The 15,236-nt window shown below is 55.5% G+C and overlaps 1 protein-coding gene across 4 annotated transcripts in view; it reads left to right on the forward strand.

Moving 5' to 3' along the window:
* The first annotated feature begins 7,273 nt into the window (after window positions 1–7,273).
* The window catches only part of GRID1 (glutamate ionotropic receptor delta type subunit 1), a 792,303-nt gene continuing 784,340 nt past the window's right edge, over window positions 7,274–15,236 (forward strand). For 3 of the 4 annotated variants that reach the window (XM_065520779.1, XM_065520780.1, XM_015456100.4), the window contains exons 1-2: window positions 7,576–7,755; window positions 9,947–10,102. In XM_065520779.1, coding sequence (XP_065376851.1) covers window positions 7,677–7,755; window positions 9,947–10,102 — 235 coding nt within the window. In that variant the 5' untranslated portion in view covers window positions 7,576–7,676. Of the gene's footprint in view, window positions 7,756–9,946; window positions 10,103–15,236 lie in introns of all 4 variants that reach the window. The other variant, XM_005565260.4, reaches the window with a different exon arrangement.

Consider the following 15,236-nt stretch of genomic DNA (forward strand, 5'->3'; position numbering starts at 1 on the left):
GGCCAACCTGGTGAAACCCCCCTTTCTACTAAAAATACAAAAATTAGCCAGGCGTAGTGACACATGCCTGCAGTCCCAGCTACTTGGGAGGCTGAGGCAGGAGAATCACTTGAACGTGGGAGGTGGAGGTTGTAGTGAGCCGAGATCATGCCACTGTACTCCAGCCTGGGCAACAGAACAAGACTGTCTCAAACAAACAAACAAAGCCAAAACCCCCCAAACAAAAGACATCTCTGGGTCCATGTCTATTTTCCAGACAGATCTCTGGCAAGTCAGGGACTTTGCCCAAGGTTGCCTAGCATATTGACAGTGGATTCAGAGCCTTTGCCATGTTCCTGCCTCATCTGAAGGAGTACCAGGCAGCCCTTGCTCCAAACCAAGTCTCCAGAAGCCTCCTGGGAGGTAGTACTTCCCCCCTTTAGGTTTACAGGGTGCTAAATGCACTATGGTGCCCAGATAGGAAAAATCAATCACAATTTCACTTCATTGCCAGATGGAAGAAGATGTTTACAGGCCAGATAACCCGCTCTTGGAAATGGGTGTGTCCATATGTAGGGTGCTCAGATCCATTAGGGGCTGCATTTAGCTGGAGGGCTGGGTCTGGGGAAGGGGCTTTCTGTTGGATGAGCAAGGGCTTCAGGTGGATGCAGCTCCCCCTATCCCTGCTCCCTTGGGAGAGTCGGGGACTCGGCTCTGAAAGGCTGTGGGCTGGTGGGAGCCCCTGTGCTGCACCCAACTTAGGAGGATGGGGTGAGGAGGGGTGTGGTGGGGTGGACCTCTCACATCCATTGAACAAAATATCTGTGCAGCTCCTGGCCTGCCGTGCAGGCTGACATTTAGGTACCTCATCTTAAACAAGGAGCAGGGGGTGTCTGGTGAGCAACAAGGCCCCACTCTATGTGTGGACACTTGCAGCCTCATTCCTGGGGAGGGCAGAGGACATATGACTGGCATAGAGCATTGTGTGTAGAACCAGGGTGGGACAGTCTCCCATGAGTTCCCTGGTAGCCAGGGGGACAAAGACCTCTCACTCCACTGTTTAAGTTCCCTTTTGTGGATTGGTGATTCTCTTGCCCAAGATGTCCACTGAAGACACGATGGTTGACAGGCCTCTGGCTGCCATAATGCCACCCCAGGCCCACTCTGTAGAGATGTGTTTGGGAAGGAGCATGTCTGGCTTTAGCATCTCCCACCAGGACCATTCTGTCAACTTCTATGCTGGTCCCTCTGCTGCCTCCTTCTTCCCACCTTGCTGCTCTCCCCACAGCCTTCCCTTACTTGCTTCCACCTCCATACCTTTCCTCTTGCTGTTCCCTTCACCTGCAATGTACACTCCCTTCCTTAACTCAGCTCAAGGTCTCAGCTAAACCTGTGTGGAGCCCTGGAACCCAAAGCAGGAGATGACAGGGGCAGGAGGAGCCCTGGGCAGTGGTGGGAGGGGCAGGGGCCTCTGTGGCACTTCATGTTCTGGGACAGTCAGGCGGTGACTGTTGAGGGTACAGGAGCCTGAGTTCAGCTCTGGGGTCAGACAGGCCAGGATTCAGGACCCTGCCACTTAGTCCTTCCAGTCATTGGGGAATAGAATGGTCCCCAAAGTGCAAAAACAGCAGAGTTGCAGAACCCAGGCTTTGGGGAGAGAGGAGAGGAGCCACCCCAGGCAGGCGTTGGGGTTGGGAAGCAGGGAGCCCAGCAGGTCTCCTGGGAGGGCCTAGGCCAGCCTGTGGGCTCTAGGACAGGCTTTTCAGGGCTGTGGTTTTACACGTGTGAGCTGCAGCAGCAGAAGCCATTCTCTACACACAGGTAGACTCAAAGCGCCCATGCCCAAGGCTGGCTATGGACGTGGAGTGGGGCTCTCAAAAACCCCCAGCTTCCTCTGAAGAGCCTCTTAGATCCAGGCTTTGGGGCACATACTTGGAGAATCTCTGCTTTAGCAGGAGGTGAGACACAGGCTGCCCCCAGAGGCCTGGGACTGAGATGACAGCTCCTGGGGGTCGTTCCTCGGACCTGAGCCTTCCTTCTCCTTTGCTCTCCCTTGGCGTTTGCAGATGCCTTTGTACACACTCCAGCTTGCCTTATCTGACTTTTGCAGGGTTCTAAGGAAGGGATGAACCTTGCTGGATTCCAAGGGGTCAAAGGGAGTCCTGGATGTCAGTATGAGAGCCCCAGATGAGCCTGAGCTGCTGTTCAGTCCTGCCACCCACCCTGCCTGGAGAGCCTGAGTCCAGGAAGGAGACCTCTGGAGTTCCTTGCTTTTGCAAAGGAAGCAATTTTCCACACAGGTAACTTTTTGGACTAGTTGATTCTAAGCAGACTGAAGACCCAGTCCTGAGTCCCAGTTTCCTGACTGTATAATGGGGGTAAAGAGGTCCTTGCCCTGGAAAGATGAGGCCTTCCTATCTAGGGCAGACACACAGTGTGTGATTTCCTTTCTCCTCATTGGCCCATGGGGCACGGCCCTGGCCCGCAGAAGCTCTCCCTCACCTGGGCTTCCCGCCATGGGTGTCTGCACCGTGCCATGGGAAGGGTGCAAAGGGGCATAACAGTGGGTCTTGCCCTGGTGGCTGAGGCAAGCTGGTGCTGGAATTCTCCCTCTACCTAACCTCGGGAAAACCAAGGAATGAATCAATAGAAGTCTCAAATTAATAGAATGAGCAATGCAAAAGATTGCTGGCCTGGGAAATTTAAAGTAAAAACCCATGAGGCTACCAAGAGTAAAAGTAAACTAAAAAAATACAGTAATATAAAAGAAGATCAAATAAAATAAATACAAGCTGAGAAACATTAAAAATAAGATGAAAGAGGTTGGCAAGAAAGGGTAGTAAGGAAGACAAAGTAGAGACAGACAATTCACATTCAACTGAAGAGCCAAAGCAGTGCTGGGAGAACAGATGAAAAAAGCAATAAACAAGGGTGTTTAAAAAAAAAAAAACAGGCCGGGCGCGGTGGCTCACGCCTGTAATCCCAGCACTTTGGGAGGCCGAGGCGGGCGGATCACGAGGTCAGGAGATCGAGACTTCCCTGGCTAACACGGTGAAACCCCGTCTCTACTAAAAAAAATACAAAAAATTAGCCAGGTGTGGTGGTGGGCGCCTGTAGTCCCAGCTACTCGGGAGGCTGAGGTGTGAACCCGGGAGGCGGAACTAGCAGTGAGCCGAGACCGTGCCACTGCACTCCAGCCTGGGTGACAGAATGAGACTCCATCTCAAAAAAAAAACCAAACAAACAAACAAAAAAAACAAAGCTGACGTGGTGGCTCACGCCTGTAATGTTGGCACTTTGGGAGGCTAAGGCAGGAGGATTGCTTGAGTCCAGGAGTTCAAGACAGCCTGGGAAACATGGTGAAAACCCATCTCTACAAGAAATGAAAAACATTAGCTGGGCCTGGTAACATGTGCCTGTGGTCTCAGCTACTCAGGAGGCTGAGGTGGGAGGATTGCTTGAGCCCAGGAGGTGTAGGCTACAGTGAGACACGATCACATCAATGTCCCCTGGCTTGGGTGACAGACCAAGACCCTGTCTTCAAGAAAAAATTAAAAAAAGGAAAAACCCAGTGGGTTAAGAGAGGAAGGCAGCAGTGAGATTTTCTGAGCTTAGATCTTGGCAGAAAGTGGGTTCCCTGGAGCCTGTAATGACAGATGAGGCTGGCAGCAAGAATCCTTCCCAGATGCCTACAGACTCTTTCCTGGGGGCTTGACCTCAAGACCTGGGTTGGCCTCTACCCTGTGTACAACGGACAGCTGGGTTCCATGCCAAAGCCTGCAGAGAATTCCCCAGGCTTGGACTTGACCTTTCTTTGCCAGCAGGGCCTGGGCTGAATCGTCTTCCATATCACTGGTGGGCTCTGTGCTGAGGAGGGAATGAGGAAGATAGAGTTTTGGGGCCCTCCCTGGAGACACATGATTCAGGAGGTGCACTTCTGCAGGTGTTGGGCACTGATGGTTCCGCATCAGGCAGGCAGCTCCTCAGGATTGTGCTTGGGAGGCAGGTCACTTGGAGGGCCAGGACTCCAGCTGGCCTTTCCTTAGTCCAGCTCTTGGCTGGGGTGAGAAAGAAGGCAATGGAGAAAGGAAAGGTCTGCATTTCTGGAATGACAAAGCTTTAAGTCACAATGATTGTGGCTTCCAAGTAGACCACTGAGGCCTCTCTCTGCCTTGACATTTCACCTACAGCTTCTGTGGCCAACTACTAGTTTCCAGTGTTGTTTCAGTTGAGATTCCTGATGAGCCCAGTTTATCTTTTTGCACCCTCCTTCCATTTCCTTGTGTGTAAAATGGGATGACCATCTCCTCAGTAGGATGTCAGGCGGTGAGCACAGTGCCTGCATGTGGTAAGTGCTAAAGAAAAGTAATTAGAATCAGTAAAACTGTAGAACTCTTTAGAAAAAGCAGTCACCTGTGCTGGCTGAGCTTGTGTAAAAGAAAGATTTACTGACTCAGTTTTAATTTCTTTGAATACACCTTTGTGTAGTGAGGAGCAAACCAAGAGGACTGAGCCTTGGGCCTGCCAGCAACTCACCTGATGCCTTTCTCTGGGCCTCAGTTTTTCTGTCTCTGAAGTGGGTGTGTGTCATATGACCCAGAGATTGCTAATCTATCTTCTCCAGCTAGATTATTGCAGTAGGGGTGAACTTGTTCATTGGGTAGAGCTGCTTCCCCTGGTTTTGGAGAGGCAGCATTTGCAGCCCCAGAGGCTATCAGGGATAAGGGTGTTGGGCCAGGGATAGCTGGGCCAGGAGCAATAAATTGTTAAGGGCTTTTATGAGTCTGAGCAAACCACCAATAACAGTCAATGCCCCTGGATCCTGGCAACTCCAGCTTTAGGTGGCAGAGGATTAAACACATTTTGCCTCAAGGTGAGTCTGTACAGGTCCCCAGTGGTCTCTGAGCCTGCCTCCCAGCTCTGTGAGGAACAGGAGCTGAGCAGAGTGCCTACAGTCACCACACAAAGGGTGTTCAGGGGATTGTAGCCTGAATAGGAAAACTGGCTTGGCTGAGTGGACTGTCCCAGGGTGAGCATCTGGGAATGAGCATATGGGGATGGCAGACTACCACACGCCCTGGAAGCTGGAGGGGAAGGAGGCACCCGGGACAGAAGGTGAGGTTGCCCCAGGTCAACAGCTTCAGATGAGATCCACCTTGAGTCATGATCCTCAGATGCCAAGCCACAGGAACGTCATCACCCACCTCATCATCCAAACTGGAACTTGATGGAAATCACTCCAAAACTATGTGTTGGTGGGTTGTCTTCTTAATACTTGGAAGGAGGTCTTAATACTTGTTCCACTGAAATCATGCTACCTACACCTAGCAAAACATACATCAAAGAAAAACTTCTAACTGGGTATATCACATGCCCACTGTACTAACACACTGGAGAACCCCCAACAACAGGAGGCCCTGGGAGTGTCCCTGACCCACAGGGACTTCAGGTCAAGACCACACCCACCATCCTTTCAAGGTGGAGACAGTCCCCGTAGGAAACAAACTGATGTATAATAAAACTCATCATTTATTTCTCTTCTCCTTACAACATTTCAGCCAGTGAATGGTAGAATTTTGCAGGAATGAGAATTAGAGGCATAGAGGGTTTTGAGATGCAGCGTGGGTCAGGTTTCACTACTCAAGGACCCTAAGACAGGTTTTTGGAAGAAGTGTGTGTGTGTGTGTGTGTGTAGGAGCACACTCAGCCACTCCCATGGGCAAGTATGACCACTCCTCTCTTCTTGCTCCCTGGCCCCCTTAACTTGGAAGCCACCTTGCTGGCCCATGGGATTCCTTGATACTTCTGCAATCCAGCTTCTCTGCTCCACCATGCTGTCCCTGCCCAGCTGAGCTGGCCCCCTCAGGGTTCCCTCACAGGACTATGGGCCTCCACTGGCCCCCTCAGCACAGCTCATCCTCTCCAATCTTTCTTTCCAAAGTGAAATCTACCAATGATTACTCTTTGGGTGGCCACATGGGAGACAAGACAGACATACAGACACACATACTTCTTTCTTGTTGCCTTGGCTCACCACCGTTCAATGCCTGGAAGCCTTATTTTCTCCTTGGGTACCTCCACTCAGTCTTTACAACTGTCACCTCCTCCAGGAAGGCATCCCTACTCTTCTTCCCAGGCTGGGTCAGAGCCCAGGCATCTGAGCATACACAGCTCATTCATAGTCCCCCCCAACATTTAAAAGATGACCTGGTTAGGTGTCTGCCTCGCCCACCGCTCTGGGAGCTCTGGGCAAGGGCTGTGGTGGGAGCCTCTGCGCCTCCCTCGAGCTCGAGCACCACCTGGTGCGCGGCGGGAGTCCTGGGGACGTTCCCAGGCTTGCCGGAGGAGCAGCTTCCGAACGAGGCTCTGCCAGGTCCCAGACTCCAGGAAACTCAGCTGTCTCCTCGTAATCTTGGGGGTGCCACATGGAGCCCAGTCCCTTTCAGGCAGGAGCCCACAACAGCTTAACGCTTTGGTGGTGGCCGGCCCGAGGCAGGCACCGGAGGCGGAGGGAGCCCCGTTCCGCTATGGCCGCGAGGAGCGGGCTCTTCGCCCGGGCTCGCGCAAGAAAGCTCCGTGCAGGGTCGGAGTCTGAGCCCGCCGGCCGCTTGGAAGGCTCCTCACGTCCAGGCGCCGCGGTCACGGCTGCGCCGGTTTCCGGCCATGAATTGGGCTTCAGAGTCCGAGCCTCCTGCCGACTCCCGGCTGAGTGCGCTGCAGGCGGGGCGGGGGATGGGCGCCCGCCGAGGTCCGCGCGGCCAGCCAGGGTTCAAGCCCGCGGCCCGGGCTCTGCTCCGAGATGCTCGCGGCGGCCGGCCCCCTTTGGCTCCCCAGGTGTCCCGGGGCCTGGCCCGGCGCCCCGCCCCGGTCTCTCTTCTTGCTCCCCAGGTCCCACTCCACGAGGAACGGTCTGTTTCGGCCGAGGACATGACCCGAGACCCGCGGCTGCTGAGATCGCCAGGGCGCTTCGGGAGCCCCTCGAGGGCAGTTAGCGGCCGGCCCTCCTCCGTTCTCCCGCCCCTGGTGAACCGGAGAAGGAGGCCCGGACAGCCACGGCTCGGCGCGCCGCAGCCCAGGCCGGTCCCCGCCGCCGTGCCGGTCTCCGAGCGTCCCCCGGGCCGGGAGCGTGGAGCACCCGGCGCCCCCTCCGAGCCGCGAGCGGGCGAGCGCCGCGCGGCGAGGCTGAGGCTCCGCAGTCACGTGGTAGAGAGAAGGGCGGAGGGGAGGGAGGCGGGCAGGGAGGGGAGGGGGAGCGGAGCCCAGGGGGAGGGGGAGGGGAGGGGGCGTCCTCCGCAGTTCGCTCCTAGCCGGGGCTCAGACACACAGCCAGCCCAGAGCCGCCACGCCAGCCCGGCCGCCGCCGCCACCGCCTCAGCCTCCCCCGAAGCCGCTCTAGCCGCGGGAAGCGCCGCTGCCACCGCCGCGGGCCGCCCCCGCCGCGCCGGCCTGGGCTCAAGCTGCCAGCGCCGCCGCAGCCGCCACCGGAGCCGGAGCGGGAGCCCGACCGCGCTGGGCTGGGCTGGGCTGGGCTGGGGCGGGCGCAGGGCGCAGGGGCGGGCGCGCGGGGGAAGACGCACGGGCGGGCTCGGCTCTCCCGGGGAGCGGCCCGGGACTGCACCGGGACCAGCGCCTCCCCGCTTCGCGCTGCCCTCGGCCTCGCCCCGGGCCCAGGCGGATGAGCCGCGCGCCCGGGGGACATGGAAGCGCTGACGCTGTGGCTTCTCCCCTGGATATGCCAGTGCGTGTCGGTGCGGGCCGACTCCATCATCCACATCGGTGAGCGTGGCTGGCTGCCGGGCCGAGGCTGGGCGGGGGCCCCAACGGGGAAGGGGGTGCGCGGCGTCCAAACTTGGCGGTTCCCCGGGCCGAGGGGCTCGGCGGGCGGTGCTCCCCCGAAGGGCCGCGCCGCGCCGCCCGGCGGAGGAGCTGTGCACGGGCCGCGCCGCGCTCCCGCTGGCTGCTAGCCGCTCCCCGGGGCTCCGATCTCCGCGCGGGGCCCCGCGGCCTCTGCCGACACTTAGGGCCGAGGCTTCGGAGAACACCGGGATGGACGCGCGTGGAGACCCGCGCCCTTAGAGGGGCCGTCGGCGGGTCGGGAGGTCCTTTCCGCGCAGCTCAGAGCAGCTGGGGGCAGGGGAAGGCACGGCGGGGGGCTCGTCAAGTTGGCAGGGCAAGATCAAAGAGACCGGACCGGAACCGTGTGTGAATGTGTGTGGGTGCGTGTTGTCAGCGTGTGTCGCTGTGTGCGCCTGGCACGGTGTCGGTGTTACTGTGAGAGGGCGTTGGGGTGTGTGGGGCCATCTGAGCGTGTGTTGGTGCGTGCACGACTGTCTGTCAGCCTGTTAGAGTGGACACAGTGTCTGCCTGCTTCTCCGGTGTGTCTGTGTAGCCCTCGGTGTATGTGTGGGTGCGTGTGTATCTGGTTGTGGCGACTGCAGCCCCATCCTGGACAGTCCCAGAGTTTTGCGTGGTCCAAGTCTTGGGGGCCCAGACAGTCTGGGTGCTGGGAGCCGAGGGAAGAAGCGTGGGCAGCGCGGGGTAGGGGGATGCTGAGCGGGAAGAGATGGATAGAGAGAGAGAACCGGGAGAGAAGATGAGAGAACAGAGGAGGAGGGGGCACGCCGAGGGGGAGTGGGCGCGCCGAGGGGGAGTGGGTGGGAGTTGGGAGCAACACGGGAAGAATCTCGGGAAGTTGGGCCGAGTTGGGGGGCTGACAGCGGTCGCTTTGGGAGTCCCTCCGCAGTCGTCTTTCCGGAAGTTGGGAAAGACCAGCGATCACAGGGAAACTGGGGGTTGGGAGGTGTTGAAGGCGAGGAGGACGGGACAGGCGGGGCCGGGGCGTGGAGTGGGGTGGTGAGTACTAGGCCTGAGCTCAGAGAACTACGATTCTGCAGGGGCCCGTGACCAAACCTGCTTCCCGCCCTGGAGGGGTGCGGGTCTCGCGGTCAGCATTGCGGCTCCGGCTCCGGGTGTAGTGAGGAATCGGGGCCTCCCTCCTTCTACCCAGCCCCCAGCTTGAGGGATCACTGGGCCAGCTCCGGGACCTCAGGGACCCTCGGGGCTTGGTGAGGCGGGGTGTGGGTGGCTGACTCCAGAGCTGCCCAGGTTGCGGGACTAGGCTCGGGCTGGTGGGACGCATCTCGGCTGGAAGCGCAGGGTCCGCGGAAGCTGTGATAGGTGCACAAAGCGCCAGCCGGAGGGCGCCCTGGAGGAGCTGTCCGCGGTTCTGGAAAACCCTTCAAGAACAGGTCCTTCTGGGACCCCCAGCCCCGCTAGATCTTAGGCGCCTAGGACACAGTCCCCTTCCCCCACTCCCCTCGACAGACATACAGGAAATGGAAGTGGGGAAGGATGGAGAGTAGGAGGCTGAGCTCAGGGCGCCAGGCCGGGCAGCGTCACAGCCGTCCAAGCTGCAGGCCACCAGAGGCCCCTGCCTAAGGAAGACCCCTCTGCGCAGGAAAGCCAACTGTAGGCCTGCTTCGCTCAGCTCCACTCAGCAGGGGACGTGCATGGCAGAAAGGAGTCATCATTCTGTCCTGGGGTTTGGGTGGGGGACACCACCCTCCCAGGGAACTTCCTGGCTCCTGGGATGGGATTTATGGAAGGCATTTGGGCACTGCCTGGGGCCACCCTAGCTTGGCTTAGTCCCTTTTGTGGGGTATGGCTAGGACATGTGGTGCCTTGGTTGTGAGACACGTGTGTGACCTGGTGGCAGCATGTGAGATGTGCATGTGTAACTCATGTCAACTGTGTGCACGTGTGCGCTGAGGGCTGCTGGGGGGAGGGGAGCATATTCCTGTGCGGGTGGAGATGGGAGAGCCTTATTCTACCCTGCCAAGCTGAAATCCCAGCTCAGACTTCCCACCACCTGGCAATCATCGGTCTGCGAGTGCCTTGACCCTCGGGCTAAGGGAAGCGGGGAGAGGGTTCTTGTCTAGGTCCGGTCTTGATCCCTCCTCTCCTTCAGGTGCCATCTTCGAGGAGAACGCAGCCAAGGACGACAGGGTGTTCCAGTTGGCGGTATCCGACCTGAGCCTCAACGATGACATCCTGCAGAGCGAGAAGATCACCTACTCCATCAAGGTCATCGAGGCCAACAACCCGTTCCAGGCTGTGCAGGAAGGTGAGTGACCGCTGTGCCCAGGGCCCACTGGGACACGGTCTGTGAGGCGTCGCAGCAGTGGGCACTGGCGGGGTTGGGGACGAGCTGGGCCGCGCGGGTCCCCCTCTGCTCCTGGGCAGCCGCGGTGCTACACGCGGTGGCGCGCCTTCCCTGGCCCACCTAGGCAGCGGCGCCAGGACTGCTCTGCGCTGCCGGCTGGCAATGAGAGCCTGCGAGCGCGGGGAGCTGGGCTTCCTGCGGGTTGCGCGCCGCCTTTCGGGCTGTGTGGGCGCGGGTGTGCGCCCAGCGCTGGCTGCGCAGGCGTGCGTGGCTTGGGGCGGTCTTTGTTTCTGGGTGTTTGGGGGTGGGCGTGTCTGCGTGCCGGGTACCTGTGTCGGGCGCACCCCCCGATCTCGGTGGGCCGGTGTCTTCCTTGCTTCGAGGCGAGGAGCGCCCAGCGCCTGGAGCCCGCCCTGTCTCCTTCTCCCGGGCATAACCTGGTAGGCGCGGTGTTTCGCGCCCCACTGCCCCCAGAGCCTCAGCCCGGCGCTTCTCTGCCGCGCTCCTCCACCAGGTTTGGAGGAACCGGTTTCTCTATCGCTGTCCGCGCCGCGGGCGGAGGCGCCACCGCCTGGGCCGGAGGTGGGCGCTGTTCGCCCAGGAAAGGAGCGGAGCTGGGCTAGTCCGGCTGCGGGGAAATCCTAGCCTGCACCGGGGCCGCCCTTTTCCACGGCCATTGCCTGCGGTCGGGCCCCGCGACAGGCGCCACAGGTGCGCGGCGAGGGCGTTCGTGACGGCAACTCCCTCTGCTTTCCCTCCTCTCTCCTAGTCCCTCCCCTTCAACCTGACTTTCAGCTCCGGAACCCTGGTTCCTTCTCCAAGCCTCCAGCTTCTTGGTTAAGGCCTAAGGCTCCACCTCTGACACTTACCCAGCTTAAGTCCGTTCTCCTTCCCTCTGCCTTGCTCCCCACAACCATGGGGACTCTGAGGCCAGTGCCCCTCAGTGCTGAGGATAGAAGGGCACAGTTAGTGGTGCAGGATGCAAGGATTCCTTGCTGGAGGAACTGGTAGGGCAGTGTAGAGAGGGCAGTGGGTGTAGTGGGAGGTGGGCTGGCTAAGAGCTCCGGGCCGGTGCTTTCTCCTCAAGCCCCTTGAGCCCAGAGTCCTCTTGCTGCTATGGTACACATGGGCTGCTAGTCTCCCTGGTGCCTGCAAGGACAGGATACCTCGATGATGGCTCTGGTCTGGGTCTGGGGTGTCAGAGCTGGTGTTGGGGAGGTTGTTGTGCTGGAAGGAGGAATTCTGGGGGTCTCCTATTCTTGGGTGCAGCAGAGGAAGGAAAGGGGCCAGCTCTGGGGGCAGGGACCAGGGACTAGTTCTGGGGACTGAAGGTCCAAGGATTTCTTGAGGTGGTTTTACAAACCGGGAGTCCCAAGTGTTTTCTTTGGGCGGGGGGTGAGGCTAACACTGCTTATTATGGGAGCTGCTGCTTCCAGCTGTGACAGATGTCCGTTGTCAGATGTCTGTTGAGGTACAGGGAAGAGGAATTCCTGCCCTTCTTTGGTGTCTGGTGCCCCACCAGCAGTCTCTGTCTCTAGACGCCCCCTGTTCTGGACTTCTTTTCAGTGTGCCCTTACCACAGCTCCTTGCAGGTTCTTGGGGTGGGCTCCAGCCAGAGGAGGGCAGGGCCTTCTTAGTGGAAGGAACCCTAACTGGGGTGGGGACCTGGGGTGACAAGCTACAACTTTCACATTGCCTCCTGTTCCCTTGACACTGGCTCCACACACGCCATCTCTGTCGACATTCATTCTTTGTGCTTGGGAGCCGAAGCCACAGTTTGGAAGCACATATTTCCTGGACCCAGGAGCTCCCAGTGTAGTGGAGACCCTGCCTGTGTTCCATGTCTGGTGACACACCTCTGTTGACTCCCCTCTGCAGTGTTGAGTATCCAAGCTCATTCATTTTGCCCCTGAATGATGCCCGTTCACTCCCATCAGCAGTTCCCCAGGGACTAAACATGGTGCTCTTGCACAAGGTTGCCACCTCATGCAGGTAACATACAAGGATGAACCGGGCAGCTGGTTCCTGTGGTACCTGGAGTATAGGGCCTGAAGAGGTCATCTCCATTAAAAGGAGAAGCTGTCACACAACTTTAACAGATTTTGCCTTTGGGAGTGAAAATCCTACTGTTGTAGACATGCTGATTTATTTTTTTAAGAGGAACCCCAAATCTGGACCTTAATGTAAAATTTGATTTAAAGCTGTCATCAACTAATAAAGCAATGTAAACAACACAGCACAAGCCACACAAAACATAGCTATGGGTGATTCAACCTGTAAGCTCCTCAAAGCAACTTTGTCCTGGGGACAAATGTTCCACCCAGGGGCCTTTTCTGGGTCTTGGTTTCTCTGTTTGTATAACTGGAAAAATGTCTCAGGCTCCAAGGATGGCAGGCTGACACGGTCTCTGTGGGGTGTGAGAGTGAGTGTTTCTGCATGTCTGGAAGTAGGGAGTTAGATTCTGGTGGTTGATAGTTGTCGAAGGAGAGAGACACTGGCCAGGTATTGTTGCTGGGCTGCCTACTGCCCAGAGAGTTTGTGCTGGTGAAAGCTGGCATTTACTTTCATTTTATGAGTCTGGTGGACTGAAATCCATTGTTATCCTGTGACCTTGCATAGCCCTTGGATGCCTACAAGGGATGGGAGGAGCCAGCCCTGGAAGGCCTCTGGGAGGGGCAGAGCAGTGCTCATCAGCCTCCTTTTCCCTTGCCTGGGGCTCTGCTGCAGGTACTCAGCTCTCTGGATGTCCTTCCTTGGCTGTACTCTGTGGGGTGCTTTTCCATCACCGGGCTTGATCCCTGCTTGATGAATGGCTTATCTCTCACTGCTGGGCCTGGACATTCATTGCAGCAGGACATGGGTTGTCGATACAGGTTGAGTAGGAAAGAAAAAGAGTTTTAGTAGGGGAGTGGTCAGGGATGGAGAGCAAAGGCAGATGGGGGCTCGATCTCCAACATTGACTGGACAAGGCCACAGTGACCTCTCAGTAGAGTGGTGCTGTAGCTGTTTTGGTCTGAGAGGCAGTGCCATGCAACGATAAGAGCTTGGTGGAGCCTAAAGAGTTTCAGTTCCCGTCTTGTCTTCACTCGCCGTGTGACCCTGGAGCCCTGCTCTGAGCTGCTGTTTCCAGATCTGTTCGAAGGGAATAATCATAGGATTTGCCTCATGGGATTGTGAGGATTAAATGAGATGAGACGTGTGTAAATCGTCTGCATAAGGCCTGAGGTGGGTGTTCTGTAAACAGTAATTCCCTTTCCATTCCTTGACCCAACCGTGAATCCATCTCAGCTTCTCTTGAGGCTGTTGATATTTTCAGCTACACCATTTTTTTAAGCTAGTGAATTCCTTGAGAGAGGACCCAAACTGACCTTTTCATTTTTAGCTCTTACTTTTTTTCCCTGATTATAAAAGAAAATGCATTGCTGCAATGAGCATGTATTAATATAAAAATATAAAAAAGAAAAAGGGCAATGTGTGCTTATTATGTAAAATGTGGAAGGTACAGGAAAGCATCAAGAAGCAGAACAAAATTGCTCTGAATTGCACTAGTGTTGATTCTTTCTAGTCTTTCCCCCACCACTGTATTTTATAAAGTTTGAGAGCTCCCATTCTGTTCAGTTTTATATCCTGTTTTTTTTTTCCCCATTTAACATCATTGGCCTTTTCTGAAATCACTGTGAACTATTTGTAAACATTACTTTTAGTAACTGCATACATTTCTCAATGTTCAAAACTTTTTTTTTTAAAGGAACTATTTATGCTGAGATATGCAGAATTAAATATTCCTGAACAAAACAAGAAACTCGGCCTGGATATATTGGTCCTAAGATTTTTACTTAACAATTTCTTTAGGCTGACTTTTAACAAGCTCCTTACAAGCACTGCCTTTTAGGACATTTGGTCAATTTATGGAAAAGAATGGATCACACAATAAAATATCCATTTGATAAGGATTGAAAGTTAGCAAATAACACAGAAAGGACATTTAAATCTCTAAAATGTTACATCTTAGATTTAGCTGGCAAAGTCCATATTAACAAATAGTGTGAAAATTTGTCTTCTAGATACTAAAAGAGATCCTAATTTGTTAAATAAAAAAAATTTCCGATTGTCGTAAAGTGCCTGCTCAAGTAGGAGGTTATATAAATGCATATAATTTATATAAAAGAACTGGCTGAGCACGAGTCTTCTCATTTCCCAGCATTACTTTTTACTGTGAGTAAAAGACGTGAGTTATTGGATATGCTGTAGATATACCTGTCGCAGTGTGGAGGGATAACAGTTTAGGGAAGAGGCAGAAAAAAGGAATGCATGCAAGTGAGGCAATATTCCTTTTAGTTATCATAAGCACAAAAGGGTTCTAGGAAGACATAAACATTACCAAGAATAGCTTGTGGTTCACAGAATGAAACAATGAAATAAAATAAAAATGAAACCCAGAGAGCTTGTTGGTGCCCATGTGGAGGCCTTGCTCAGTTTATATCCGTTACCTCCTAAGTGGTCAGTCTGCCCCTCACTGGCCACACTGGTATCTAGACATTCTGCTAGCTCTGATGGCTTCCGGCATCTTTCTTGGCTTCCATTCAGAATTATAGAGAATTGTAGGTCCCATCGAGGCCACACCCTTGCAGTCCTGCAGGCAGCCTCACCAGACACTGTCAGAGGCTGTCTGAGTGTGATGTCCGTGTCTTCCTAAAGATGCTGTAGACCCCTTATTCCCATCCTCTCAGCTGTATTAGTTTTCTTGTGGTGCTGAAACAAATTTTACCCCAAATTTAGTTGGTTAGATCAACACACATTTATTCTCTTGCAGTTCTGCAGGTCAGAAGCCTAACATGGGTCTTGCTGGGCTAAAATCTGGGTCTTTCTGGAGGCTGGAGGAGAGAATTGTTTCCTGGCCTTCTCTAGCTTCTGAAGGCTGCTGGGTTCCTCAGCCCCTGGCCCTTTCCTCCATTTTCAAGGCCAGCAATGGCGGGTCAAGGCCTTCTCACATCCTCTCATGCTGACCTGGCTTCTGTCATCACGTCTCCTTCTCTGACTCTTCTTCCTCCCTTTTCCACTTGGCTCCCTCTTTCAAAGACCTTTGTGGTTATAT

Source organism: Macaca fascicularis, chromosome 9 (assembly GCF_037993035.2).
Source record: "Macaca fascicularis isolate 582-1 chromosome 9, T2T-MFA8v1.1".
NCBI classification, from domain to species: Eukaryota; Metazoa; Chordata; class Mammalia; order Primates; family Cercopithecidae; genus Macaca; species Macaca fascicularis.